At 43.4% G+C, this 15,119-nt stretch overlaps 1 protein-coding gene across 1 annotated transcript in view; it reads right to left on the bottom strand.

Moving 5' to 3' along the window:
* tm9sf1 (transmembrane 9 superfamily member 1) overlaps nt 1-15,119 on the bottom strand; it is a 37,058-nt gene that overhangs the window by 5,443 nt on the left and 16,496 nt on the right. Inside the window, exons 5-8 of the mRNA XM_084326412.1 lie at nt 14,749-15,098; nt 12,282-12,436; nt 10,572-10,757; nt 5,324-5,597 (exon numbers count right to left, since the gene is read on the bottom strand). Of these exons, the coding sequence (XP_084182538.1) occupies nt 5,324-5,597; nt 10,572-10,757; nt 12,282-12,436; nt 14,749-15,098 (965 nt within the window). The remainder of the gene's footprint in view (nt 1-5,323; nt 5,598-10,571; nt 10,758-12,281; nt 12,437-14,748; nt 15,099-15,119) is intronic.

Consider the following 15,119-nt stretch of genomic DNA (forward strand, 5'->3'; position numbering starts at 1 on the left):
CAACACTGGGGTCAACCAGGGAGGATTCTGCCCTGATCTACCCCCCTAGTGGATAGATCAGGTAGTACTACAACACTGGGGTCAACCAGGGAGGATTCTGCCCTGATCTACCCCCCCCCCCTAGTGGATAGATCAGGTAGTACTACAACACTGGGGTCAACCAGGGAGCATTCTGCCCTGATCTACCCCCTCCTAGTGGATAGATCAGGTAGTACTACAACACTGGTGTCAACCAGGGCCCTGTTTCTTGTACCTGGTTCAACTAAGTCGATCAAGATGTCATTATCCAGCTTCAGTAACCCGATGTTTGAACCGGGATTTTCCTGTTCCTCGAAGGTGGATTCAGTCTCGTTAACTCAAGCCAGACTTGCGACCCAGGCTAAATGCGCGCGGCCGCTTCAGTTGAAAAGCCAGCACGTATCGATAGCAGATAATCTGATTCTCTAGCGGCATTGATTGATTAATTGATTTAGAACTTTATTAACATATTGCAGTACGGCTCAATCGCCTCGCCGACAAGTTAAATGCGTTATCTATAGGCTAATTTCAAGTCCCTCATTACCTCAATCAATCAGATTATATTTCTTTAAACTTGCCTGCTGGATTGAATAATCAAATGAGATCTTGCTAGCGAAAATAATTAGTAAAACTGTTATACAGAATAACGATACGGCTCCCTTACCCATTGATTGATGTATGGTCGATCTTTTACTTATCTTCTCTGTGGTCTAACGGGTTGTTCTTTGACTTTCACGCAGACGACCGGGGTTCGAGACCCAGTCGTCTCCTTCTTTTTGCAATATAGGAATAATTCAATTTGGTGCACGTTGAGAGCTATATAAAGAATTACATCCTCAATGCATGTTGATTTATAATATTTTAACTTAAAACTATGCTACCTTTGCGTATAATCATTAATATTATATTCCAAAAATTTATAATTGGAAAGACGGGGTTTCAAACCCCGGTCGCCGGGTTGCCAGGATTGAGCACTACCGCTGAGCCACTGTGCCAGATGGGATAAATTCATTGTTTATACATTAATGAACGAGAGACCCGTGTTTAGAATATTCTTTGTTTTGAATGAAGTTTTATCTCTTTATCCTCATTCATTAATGTCAACGGCTCATTCAATTTCTCAAATCCGTCAAACAGCGCATCTCATCAGACATCTTAATCCCAGTTACAATTAAAATAACCACATAATGTGTACATCGCACGAGCGAGCGCCACGGTATATATAACGTGCATTATTTAGGACAAAGTGAATTTAGTATCAGCATTTTGGGTCTATTTTACATTTCAAAAGCCCCCTCTGGAAGAATGGAGCACAAAAACGTAATTCAGAATGGTATAATGCAGATCGTAGACTGTGGGAATAATTTCAGGAAACGGGCTGTCACTTCTTTGCGGGGGCGTGGCGATGGTTCAGGCTAACTTGAACTTAAACTCTGCTTTCGACCAGGCTCAAACTTTTGGATCTGTGTCATGGTGATTTGGAAAATCCAGGTACGGGGAACCGGAAAGTCCGGCTAACTCAGTTATCCAGTTAAAGTTATCCGGCTAACTCAGTTATCCAGGTACGGGGAACGGGGCCAGGGAGGATTCTGCCTTGATCTACCCCCCCCCTAGTGGATAGATCAGGTAGTACTACAACACTGGTGTCAACCAGGGAGGATTCTGCCCTGATCTACCCCCCCCCCCCCCCCCCCCCCCCCCAGTGGATAGACTTTTGTGGACATCCCGTGATGATGACCGGGAGGATGCGACCCTCTCTGCGCCGCCCCCATGCCTCAAATAGATCCGCCATCAGCTCTATTTTTCAATCTTTCAAATGTTCAGTTGCTATATCGCATGCACTTATCTGTGTTTCATTACACATTATGTGTGCATGCTTACCAACCCGTCTCGCAACACTACTATCACAGACATCCAAGAAGGGAGATCCCCCCTTGAACGGCCCTTCTAAGGTGTCTCTCCTCCACATTGCCTGCATTTTTTCCTATTGCTAGGTTTTAGTGAGTTGTTCCTTACCGTCACGTGGGGTATTGTCTGGGAGTGTTGCGTTCATTTATTTTATTTATTTAAAAATGTTTGGACTTTATGGTGTTTTTGTTTTGTTCTTAATTTATTGTGATGTTTTCTTCTTGACTTGTTTAAGAAGACGTGTCCGGCCCATGGGGATATTATATTTCTCGAGATCTTTGGACGAGAGGAAAAGGCTTAAATTTGGCAATGGTGGTGCAGAGGCTGGAAAACAAATGGTGCAGAGTAGTAGGTATTTTACTACAGTATTGACCCGCGTGTCAAAAGGCAGAGTAAAAAAATCATGCCATGAAAGGAAAGGGGGAGAGAGAGGAGAGAGAGAGAGAGAGGAGAGAGAGAGAGAGAGAGAGAGAGAGAGAAAGGAGAGGGGTGGAATGGAGGGAGAAATGAGAGAGAAGAAAGCGAGGGGAGGGAGATAGAGAGCCATTACATGGCAGTGAAGCGACCGTAAAATAGCCTTCAAGATGCTCTAATTAGCCCAGTCTAGCGGATAACTCCCATCAACTACATCCCTCTTAGCAGTCTCACAGGGAGGGGGGATCTATAGAGAGAGACCACTTGAGAGAGAGAGGTCTCACAGGGAGGGGGGATCTATAGAGAGAGACCACTTGAGAGAGAGAGGTCTCACAGGGACGGGGGATCTATAGAGAGAGACCACTTGAGAGAGAGAGAGAGAGAGAGGTCTCACAGGGAGGGATCTAGAGAGAGAGACCACTTGAGAGAGAGAGAGGTCTCACAGGGAGGGATCTAGAGAGAGAGACCACTTGAGAGAGAGAGAGAGGTCTCACAGGGAGGGATCTAGAGAGAGAGACCACTTGAGAGAGAGAGAGAGAGGTCTCACAGGGAGGGATCTAGAGAGAGAGACCACTTGAGAGAGAGAGAGGTCTCACAGGGAGGGATCTAGAGAGAGAGACCACTTGAGAGAGAGAGAGGTCTCACAGGGAGGGATCTAGAGAGAGAGACCACTTGAGAGAGAGAGAGAGAGGTCTCACAGGGAGGGATCTAGAGAGAGAGACCACTTGAGAGAGAGAGAGAGAGAGGTCTCACAGGGAGGGATCTAGAGAGAGAGACCACTTGAGAGAGAGAGAGGTCTCACAGGGAGGGATCTAGAGAGAGAGACCACTTGAGAGAGAGAGAGAGAGAGGTCTCACAGGGAGGGGGGATCTATAGAGAGACCACTTTTGACCACTTTTGTTGTCTTACCTTCAGATAATCACATGCTTTCATGGGTGTACACTAGGGGGCGGTACAACACTCCATGGAAATTAAAAGCTAAAGAAACTGGTTTATTGTTCAAACAGCAGATGTAGGATATGTGTCATTCTGCCGTCACTCAAACCTTGATGACTCGGACTCGGACTAGGGTAATGGGGACTCGACTCGGACTCTTCTTTGGTGACTGGTACAGTATATGTGAAATTGAGCCACAATTTCCATTGTGGTCCTTGGTCTCAAGTAGCACATAGTATACATAAACATGATTATCATCAGCCTACAGTAGGTATATACTATGTGCTACTTGAGACCAAGGACCACAATGGAAATTGTGGCTCAATTTCACATATACCAGGAATGTGTCCTCTGCATTTAACCCACCCTATCTTTTTAAAAGCAGCCACAGTCTGGCACCAACTCCAATCTAATTGTCCTAATAAACTAACCTACACTGTAGCACTCAACACTTTGATGAACATTGTTACTCAGCTGATAGAGTTGTGCCCTTCTTGCTGTCTTGTCGTACAGAACTTGTAAGTCGCTTTGGATAAAAGCGTCAGCTAAATGACTAAATGTAAATGTTGTAGTCGAGTCACTCAATCTCGAGTCAAGTCTCGAGTCCCCAGTGTTCGAGTCCAAGTCCGAGTCACCAAAGAAGAGTCCGAGTCGAGTCCCCATTAGTCCGAGTCCAAGTCATCAAGGTTGAGTCCACTCCACAGATGTCTGTTGAAGTTGGAGGTTGTCCCGGTCTTCTCTTTAATAGTTTGTTTACATAATGGAACATCTAGCTGCAGTGCTCTTGCTGGAATTTGATGTTAAATCTGTGTAAGCAAAGCGCACGTTTCGGGGCGTCTCTTTAGGCATCTTAAGTACTGAACATGAGGGTATCGACGTGAATCCGTGTGTAGGTAGACGATGACAGAAAGGCTGCCTTTTGGTCGTTGTCGTAGGACATTCTCAAATCAATGAGTAATCGTGTTTTAATAAATCGTGATTTCAATATCAATCAAAATAATCGTGATTCAGATTTTTGACATAAATCGAGCAGCCCTAACACATGGTTAAAAGAACACGCCAAAATGTTGGGAAATTAGCTATCTATTAGTAGAAAGCTATAATCTGGCTGCACGTTAGCCTAGCTTAGCACAATGAATGGAAGTGGACATGGCCCGGTTAGCCTAGGCATTGTCCAACTAACACCTCTCCCGAAATGCTAACCGGCCATGTCCGCTTCCATTCATTGTGCTAAGCTAGGCTAACATGCAGCCAGATAGCTTTCTACTGAACGCACACAGAGAGGAAACTGGTATCTATCTTCTTGTCTAATAATAATAATAATAAATTGTATTTGTATTGCACTTTTTGTTCACTAGGATCCCAAAGTGCTACAGGGTTAAAACATAGTTAAATAATTATTAATAATAAAATAAAATACAGAATACAAATTTAATAAAAGGAGCGGCCGGGTAGCGCAGCGGCCTAAGCGTCTGTCTACCACCGCAGAGACAGTGGGATCGAATCCAGCTGTGGTGCCTCCGGCTTGGTCGGCCGTCCATACTGACACAATTGGCAGTGTCAGCGGATGGGAAACCCGGCGAGGGTGGGTCCTGGTCGTTGTAAAACAGCGACTCCTACAGTTCGGTCGGGGCGCCTGCACGGCAAGGGAAGGATCTGAGGGACGGAGGTAGTGTGACCCTTCCACACGTTACACTCTCCCAGTGAGAGTCCGCGCTGCCAGGTGAAAAGAAGCGGTTGATTGGCTACACATGTGTCGGAGGAAGCATGTGATAGTCTCCGCCCTCCCAGACCAACGGTAGGGGGTAGAGTGCGCAACGACCAGGAAGGGGATTGGGAATTGGCATAACGACTAACATTGGGATGGGAGAAAAACGGAAAAAGGAGGGGGGAAAAGATAACAAAAAATAAAAAAAAATATAGAATAGTTAAAAGTATAGTATAAAGAGAAAATTAAAGACAACAGCACAAGAAAGACTTAAATCACAAGGGAAAAAAAGAAAAAGCTAGCAATCAAAGGCCTTTTGAAATAGATAGACCCGCTCACCTGAAGGGCAGGAAGCCTCCGATGGCCATGTGCACGGCCGTGTGTTTGTACCAGGGCTGCGTGGGGATCTGCCGGGCGATGTTGCGGGTGCGGCAGGGCGCCTGGAAGCTGCCGGCGCGGTTCTTGCCCACAATGCCGCCGATGACGGTGAGCGGGAAGCCCACCAGGACCCAGGCGCCCAGCAGCAGCAGCACCGTGGTGGCCGGCAGGGCCTGCGTGGAGCCGCTCCACCAGTGCACCGAGTTCACCACGCTCCACGTCAGGAAGAGGGGCGCTGGGGGGGGGGGGGGGACAATGTCTTCGTTTAGTCACTTAATCACTTCATTTACCATTTATTCAACCAGGTAAAATCCCTCGAGATCAAGGATCTCTGTTCAGGGTTCAGGGATGAATGGGGAGCCTGTACGTCACAGTCTGCACTAGGGCTGTACCGAATGTCATTTTTTAACATTCGAAGCTTCGATTGAAGTTACAAAAAGAAAAAAAGTTTTCTTTTACTGAATCCTCAATTTGAATAAAGTGATTAATCTGATTAAATTAGCCTTTTTCTTTTATTAAATCAACTTTCTTTGATGAATATAACTCATCAGTTTCGTCAACATAAATAATCCAATAAGGGCACGGTTGGTACGAAAGTGATGGTGACGTCTTATAGTATAATATTATAATATTAGTGTAGCCTAATCTTTAACTGCAACTGTGAAGAAACCCCCCATTGGTTTAAACAGATTGAATAGACACAACAACAAAAAAAGATTAAATGTTTAAAAAAAAAAAATGTATTAATAAAAAATTAAAAATTCGAATGTTGATTTAGAATTCGAATGTCAACATTATGATCGAAGCTTCGAAGCATTCGGTACAGCCCTAGTCTGCACACTCCTACAGACTGTCTCTACGCCTGTACGTCACAGCCTGCTAAACACCTACACACTGTCTCTACACCTGTACGTCACAGCCTGCTAAACACCTACACACTGTCTCTACACCTGTACGTCACAGCCTGCTAAACACCTACAGCCTGTCTCTACACCTGTACGTCACAGCCTGCTAAACACCTACACACTGTCTCTACACCTGTACGTCACAGCCTGCTAAACACCTACACACTGTCTCTACACCTGTACGTCACAGCCTGCTAAACACCTACACACTGTCTCTACACCTGTACGTCACAGCCTGCTAAACACCTACACACTGTCTCTACACCTGTACATCACAGCCTGCTAAACACCTACACACTGTCTCTACACCTGTACATCAGAGCCTGCTAAACACCTACAGCCTGTCTCTACACCTGTACGTCACAGCCTGCTAAACACCTACACACTGTCTCTACACCTGTACATCACAGCCTGCTAAACACCTACACACTGTCTCTACACCTGTACGTCACAGCCTGCTAAACACCTACAGCCTGTCTCTACGCCTGTACGTCACAGCCTGCTAAACACCTACAGCCTGTCTCTACGCCTGTACGTCACAGCCTGCTAAACACCTCGACCCAAGAGAGCCAAAATCTGGACCAAATCCGGACATCCGCAACCAAATTAGTTTGAACGAAAATGCAGCTATAACTTGTTGTAATTGGGTGTGTGTATACACAAATATCACAAATAACCTCAAATAACCTCAAATGAAGCTCGTCTTAACCCGTTCACTGCTGCACTACCAAAACGGTTAACCCTTTCACTGCGACAATACACAGAAGGTTAACCCGTTCACTGCCACACAACAGCAGGTTAACCCTTTCACTGCCACACTACAGAAGGTTAACCCCCGGTGACCGTCGGTATAGTGTGATAGTAAAGGGGTAACCTTCTGTAGTGTGGCAGTGAAAGGGTTAACATTTACGAGTCACGGTGAAAAGTAAACGGACCGTCGTTTCTGCATAAGGAAACCTGCGTTCATCATCGTTGCCATGGACACAGTGAATAAACAGTAACTTTTTTCAACTCATTTTTAGTTCTTATTCATAAAAAGAGACAAAAGAATATGGGGGGGGGGGGGGGGGGGCGACAACAATATAATATTATTTATTAAATATGTTTAGGGAAAATAAAGGTAGCACCTGCTAATTGACTTCCTCTTTGTCCCAATTTTTTTTTTTTACATTGGAACACAAGTGGAATGTAAGTCCAACTGCGGGGAAGGATGGTGGGGACAGACCTTTCATAAAGAGACTGGTAGAAGGATAATAATAATAATAATAATAATAATAATAATAATAATAATAATAATAATAATAATAATAATAATAATAATAATATCTTAGATTTATATAGCGCCTTTCAGGAGACCCAAGGCGCTTAACAGGAGGGGGCATCTAGGGGAAGGGGATCGGAGAACAACGTAACAACAAAGTACAAAAAAAAATAATAATTAAAAATAACCTCTCATACAGAGACTGGTAGCAGGATGGTGCGGACAGAGCTTTCATACGGAGACCGGTAGCAGGATGGTGGGGACAGAGCTTTCATACGGAGACCGGTAGAAGGATGGTGCGGACAGAGCTTTCATACAGAGACTGGTAGCAGGATGGTGGGGACAGAGCTTTCATACAGAGACTGGTAGCAGGATGGTGGGGACAGAGCTTTTGATTTGATTTGATTTGAAGTCTTTATTTTGAACATGCAATGAATACAACAAACTATAACAAAAAAGAAAAACAACTCAATCTGCATGTTCGAAAAGGAGTAGGAAGAAGTATACACTTATTTAATCCTACCCCTTTTCCACTACTCAAATGAGTGTACTATTTTAAACATAAAAAAGAAAAGAAAAGAAAAGAAAAAAATATATATATATATATATGCAAAACAAAAAACAAAAACTATATATGTATAAAATAAAATAAAATAGAAACAAAATAAAAATGTAAACACCCGTGAATATCAAGTCCCTTCTTCATCCCTGTACCTTGTGAACATAATTTCCTTATACATCAGTTTGAATTGTCTCATGTTTGGACATTGCTTTAGCACCACATTAAGACTGTTCCACAGTTTCACTCCACATATTGAGATGCAGTGTTTTCTCATGGTAGTGCGTACGTTTAGCACCTTTAAATTGTGTTCTCCCCTCAGATTATAACCCCCCTCCCTATCAAAGAACAATTCTTGAATGTTTCTTGGAAGTGCATGACTTTTTGCTTTATACATTAATTGTGCCGTTTTAAATTCCACAAGATCATTTAACTTCAATGTCTTTGACTCCAGAAACAATATGTTAGTGTGATCACGATAACCTGCAATGTGAACTATCCTTATGGCCCTTTTTTGGAGTATAAAAAGTGGTTGTAGTGTAGACTTATAATTGTTTCCCCAGACTTCAGCACAGTAATTTAAATATGGTAAAACTAGTGAACAGTAGAGAATGTAGAGTGATTTTCTATCCAGGATGTGCTTTACTTTACTCATGACTGAAATGCTTCGTGAGAGTTTAGATTGGACATGTTTTATGTGAGGTTTCCAACAGATTTTATGGTCTATTATTACACCTAGGAATTTATTTTCATAAACTCTTTCAATAATCACATCATTTATTTTAACTTGTACCTGAGTATCCAATCTACAGTTTCCAAACAACATAATTTTAGTTTTGCTCAAGTTCAATGATAATTTGTTTCTATCAAACCATTCCTTCAATTTCTTCATTTCAGATGTGATGACCTCTAAAAGCTGCTGGACATTCTCACCAGAAAAAAAAATATTAGTGTCATCCGCAAATAAAATACATTTAAATATATTGGATACTTTACATATCTCGTTAATGTACAAGATGAACAGTTTTGGACCCAACACTGACCCCTGGGGGACACCACAAGCAATGTCCAAACATTCAGATTTATAATCTCTCATTGTCACAAATTGTTGTCTTTTATTTAGATAGCTTCTTACCCAGTCCAATGCTACCCCCCTGATCCCATATCTCTCCAATTTCCTGATTAATATATCATGATTAATAGTATCAAATGCTTTTTTTAGGTCAATGAATACTCCAGCTACATGTTTTTTTTGATCTATGGAATTTGTGATTTTTTCAATGAGTTCTATTAACGCTAGTGATGTTGACCGGTGTGTTCTGAATCCATACTGGCTATCGGTGAGTAAATTATGTTTATCAATGAATTTATCTAATCTGTTGTTGAAGAGTTTTTCTAATATTTTTGAAAACTGAGGAAGTAGAGAAACAGGCCTATAATTTGTGAAGTGGTGTTTATCTCCAGTCTTGAACAGAGGTATGACTTTTGCTATTTTCATTTTATTCGGAAATCGACCAGTTTTGAATGATAAATTGCAGATGTGCGTGAGTGGTTTTGAAATCCCAATAATGAAATTTTTTACTATTTTCATATCTATTTCATTACTGTCTGTAGATGTCTTGTTTTTACATTTATTAGTAGTTTCTATAATTTCATTTTCATCTACCGCTTCCAGAAACATTGAACTAGGATTTCTTTCAATGTAATTGTCTTTTATGTCTTCAGGAGTCACTGGATCTGGGATTTTTCCCGCTAATTCTGGTCCAATATTTACAAAAAATTTATTAAAGTTGTTAACCACATCATCCATATTGCTAATAGTTTGATCCTCTTCCATAAAATACTGAGGATAGTTTATTTGTCTTGATCCATTCCTGATAATACCATTCAATATCTTCCAAACACCTTTAATATTATATTTGTTGTTATCTAATATTCTACTATAATGATCCTTCTTACATCTTCTCATAATATTAGTCAACTTGTTTTTATATTTCTTATATTTATTTTCTGCCTCTTTAGTTCTATGTTTTATAAATTCTCTATATAGTGTATTTTTCTTTTTACATGCATTCTGTAATCCCCTTGTGATCCATGGGCTGTCTGAGTGTTTATGTTTACTGCTATATTCTTTTATTGGACAATGTTTGTGATATAGTAAGCTTTCATACGGAGACCGGTAGAAGGATGGTGGGGACAGAGCTTTCATACGGAGACCGGTAGAAGGATGGTGCGGACAGAGCTTTCATACAGAGACTGGTAGCAGGATGGTGCGGACAGAGCTTTCATACAGAGACTGGTAGCAGGATGGTGCGGACAGAGCTTTCATACGGAGACCGGTAGCAGGATGGTGCGGACAGAGCTTTCATACAGAGACTGGTAGCAGGATGGTGCGGACAGAGCTTTCATACGGAGACCGGTAGCAGGATGGTGGGGACAGAGCTTTCATACAGAGACCGGTAGAAGGACCGCGACGGGACTCACCGGAGAACAGGGAGGACGTGAGGATGATGTTCCAGACCCAGCGCTGGCCGTGGATCTGGGTGTAGAAGCTGCAGGAGACGTAGCCCGACACGCAGCTGGTGAGGGCGTACAGGACGATGGCCGCCGAGTTGATGGCCCCGTGGCGATGCACGTTGAACATGCCGAGCAACGCCATGACGATGATCCCTATACGGCAACCAAACCAAACCAGGAAATGAAACGTGGTGAGATCCAGAGCCCCCTCCCCCCCCGCGGGTTTGTGCAACCAACTTAGTGAAACTATAAAAGGAGGAAGGGTCATCACGTCACCGTGTGTGGCACGTGAACGCACCACCCGCGTGGAAACGTTCAGTTCGGCCGCTCTACCTCCGGAGTAGGGCTGCGCGGTTCTTTGCTAAAAAATGTGAATCACGATTTTTCTCTCTTAAGAATTGAGATCACGATTCTCGCACACGATTCTTATTTTTCGTCATCATTTTAAAAAGTTAGGTAAAAAGTTACAAAAAAAATTAAAAATACATAATAAAAAAATCGTCATCGTTTTGAAATGAGATGGCATGAATCGAGATCGCTTTTTTTTTCTCGATTAATTGTGCAGCCCTACTCCTGAGCCACTGAAATACAGTACATTTCACCGTGTATGTAGAATAAACAACCAATAAATGCCCACAGAGTCCGACTACAAGCTCCTAATAATCTATAGTATAATGTGCGTCGAAACACCCGTGGCTCTATGGAAGACTGCTCGGATTTCTGGTTCATATGTCACACCGCCATTCTGTCGACAGGGGCTCTAGCTATATGGGCCCCCGGTGCTCAGGGTGCCCTCCCCATCGGCCCTCTAGTCTACCAGAACAAAGACAGTCACTGATACTCTGAGATTTGGAAATTACCAGGCAGGTACCAGGTGTGTGTGTATGTGTGTGTGTATGTGTGTGTGTTATGGTGCATGCATGTGTGTCCTCCAGGCTAATGTTGTTCCCCCCCCCCCCTTGTAATGTAACCTGGGCACCATTGTTAACGAGGGCCCACCCTCAAAGCGTCTCTGAAACTTAAAGGTTTGAGTGAATGAAAGAGACCCTTTTATAGGTGTACGTTTTTGGGAGTTTTCCCCCTCTCAGAATTCAGTCTACAGCATGCCAGGATGACGTCAATCAATGACGTGCTGCTTACCCATGGCCCAGGGTGAGGAGCTGGGCTCAGCGGACTGGATGACTGGACCCTGGACTGGACCCTCTGCTTAGCTCCATTCTATTTTCAATCTTTCAAAATGTTCTTATGTACCCCAGTTGCTATTGCATGTATTTGTGTTTTATTACACGTATATGTACATACATACCAACTGTTTCGCCTGTTTTATTCTCCACCCATTGATCATCCATAGCAACACCGACATCTAAGAAGGGAGATCCCCCCCCTTGAACGGCCCTTCTAAGGTTTCTCCCCTCCACATTGCCTGTGGTGGTTTTTTCCTATTGCTAGGTATTTTGTGAGTTTTTCCTTACCTTCGCGCCGTGGGGTATGTGTCTGGGAGTGTTGCATTTATTTATTTTACATTTTATTTAGGATTTCATGGTATTTTTTTTTGTTTTGTTTTTGATTTATTGTGATGTTTCTTCTCGACTTGTTTAAAGAAGACGTGTCCGGCCCATGGGGCACATTAACGTGTGTTACTTGTCGGGCCGTACAAATACATTTGATTTGACTTACCCGTGGCCAGGGTGAGGAACTGCGCTCCGACTCCCAGCACGGCACACAGCAGGCTCTTATAAGGGGGGAACCGGAACACGTCCGTGTGGATGATCTTCCAGCCATTGTCTCCTTGGTCCAAATCATCGCAGCCTCCCTCCTCCTCCACGTTGTACCTACAGGGATATCACATACACACGTGATTAAAGGTAGAATCTGTAATGCCGCCAAACAGCGACCATGAAGCAAAAGTATTGCATTTTCTTGAAATAGTTTTCCTCTGGTCTGAGTTGGGATAGGGGGGAGGGGTTGCTACTGCTGGCCACACCGGGTCTGGAGGATTTAAGTTACTATATACACCTATAATATATTGTATACTATATAATGTGTAAAAATGTAAACGCAGTGCAATACTAAGAGGGGCTCTTTTGCCTAGAGGTCGCCGTGTGAAAGCATTACAGCATTACATTCATTAGGAATTGAAAATGGGGGACCCTGATGTAAACAAGACGAAATTCTTTCTCTGGTCTGCATCCCCTTAACAATTGTGTGTATTGTGCTGTACTGTACCCATTCTGCAATCTGTTAATTAAAGTTTTCAATCAATCAATCACAGATTCTACCTTTAACACTTTCCGCGCCAGACCCGATAATAGTCTGGTTAACTCGCCGAACGTTCAGCGCCAGACCAGAGTATAGTCGGGTTTTGGCAGTTTTTTTCTTTTATTCGATATTTCCATTCATTATCCATCCAGGGAGCCTGGTGTTATCATAGGGAATGAGTCTGAGATCACAAAAGTGCAATACCGGCCGCATCCTACCAGGCGGACCGGCAATACCGGCCGCATCCAGGCGGACTTTTCCATGTCGGGCAAGGGGAGCGATTGTCCCGATCGGCTTGAGGAGCGTCAAATGCTCCAAATGGATGATGTATGGCGGATTATGTTGGCGACACGATCAATACCAATACTGGGACTCGCGATCAGATAATTGGAATATTCTTTTTGGGGCACATCCTAGTCAAGGTAAGGGCTATATGATATCAATCTTGCGTTGATAAAATCATGCCTTCATTGCGATCCGAGCGTATGTGTGTAACGCTAGTCCATAACGTATTCCGTTGGTGACGATCAAAGCATAAAAAAACGACCCCCCGACCCACCCTTTCATGCATTCATGATGGAACATAATACCCATCATTTGTATTTGATTTCTTTATTGTAGCGTGTGTAGAGACGGAATGCCAATGTATTTAGTATAATACACGTTGGGTGCTATTACCAGCCCCCCATGAATTACCCTAGACCGCTCTAAAACCATACTTATATTCACCACGGTATAAAACGGGAATGTATGGATGAATTTTTTTTTCTTTTTTAACATATTGAACGATAGATACTCAATGTCAAATGGGCAATAGTATTGTATCCATAGCTATAATATATAATATAGTTATAGCCCTGCAAACACCGCCACGTATTCCTATACTTTAGAACGCTGGCCTTTTAACCACACAGTACACAGCGCCCTCTGGAGCTGAAAGTGTTAAAGGAACACGACAACATTTGGGAAATGAGCTTACCGTCTTCTCCAGAGAGAGACAAGAAGATAGATACCAGTTTCCTCTCTGTGCGTTCAACTAACACCTCTCCCGAAGGCTAACCGCCACTGTCCGCTTCCATTCATTGTGCTAAGCTAGGCTAACGTGCAGCCAGATAGCTTTCTACTGAACGCACAGAGAGGAGACTGGTATCTATCTTCTGGTCTCTCTGTGGAGAAGACGGTAAAAGCTAATTTCCCCAAAATGTTGACGTGTTCCTTTAAGCAAATTGAACTGCTCCTGTAATAAGATTCTTGAAACCAGCTTCAGACACAAAACATCAGTTCCATTTTTGCAACAATACAAAACATTAGGGCTGTCCCCGACTAAGGATTTGGATGGTCGACTATGATTGGCCAAAATTTGCCGTTAGTCGACTATTGGTCGAAAAAAATAATATATATAATATAATATAAATATATAATATATATATATATATATATATATATTTTTTTTATCATTCCATTTGGGCTGTGGGGGGTGCTTAATGTCTGAAGGAGTCGACTGAAGGCTTCTTGTCCTCTGCAAAAGCATGCAATTGGTCCACTGATGGATACATCTTGATATTTGTCTAGTCTAGTGTGTTCATTAGATGGGTGAAATCCTCTTTCAGTGCCTCTGTGCCTGTTTTCTTAGGCAGTTAGCCTCTGGTATGCGTGCCATTAGCGTTAGCCACGCTTCTAGGCCTCTTTTCTTTTGGAAAGAATGGTAAAAAAAAATGTAAATAAAAAAAAATTACACCTTTTTTTTTTAATATATATATTCGACTAAGAGGTTGGCCAGTCGACTACGGCTCCTTTCGACTGATTAGTCGACTAATCGACTAATAGGGGTCAGCCCTACAAAACATACGACCACAACAACAACAACAACAAGGCGACCTCTGACCTGGCGAAGTCGTTCTTCAGGACCCGCATGAGGATGATGATGACGAAGCCGAGCAGCAGCACCACCAGCACCAGGGAGTTGATGATGGACAGCCAGTGGATCTCCAGCGTCTTGGGGAAGAACGAGTAGTCGCGCAGGCGCTCTGCCCGCCGCGCGTGGGGCAGCGGGGACTCGAACCAGCGCACGCTGTAGCTGTGGCTGATCTTCAGGCCGCCGCCCACGCCCACCGAGCCCACGCCGCCCACCTCCTCCAGGGGCACGGGCTTCACGTCCTTCACGGAGACGTTGGCGAAGATCACGGCGTCGCCGTTGTACTCGATGTTGAAGTCCAGGTGAGTCCACAGGCCCACCTTTATATACAGAGAGAGAGA

This window comes from Notolepis coatsorum (genome assembly GCF_963971535.1).
Source record: "Notolepis coatsorum genome assembly, chromosome: 12".
Taxonomy (NCBI): domain Eukaryota; kingdom Metazoa; phylum Chordata; class Actinopteri; order Aulopiformes; family Paralepididae; genus Notolepis; species Notolepis coatsorum.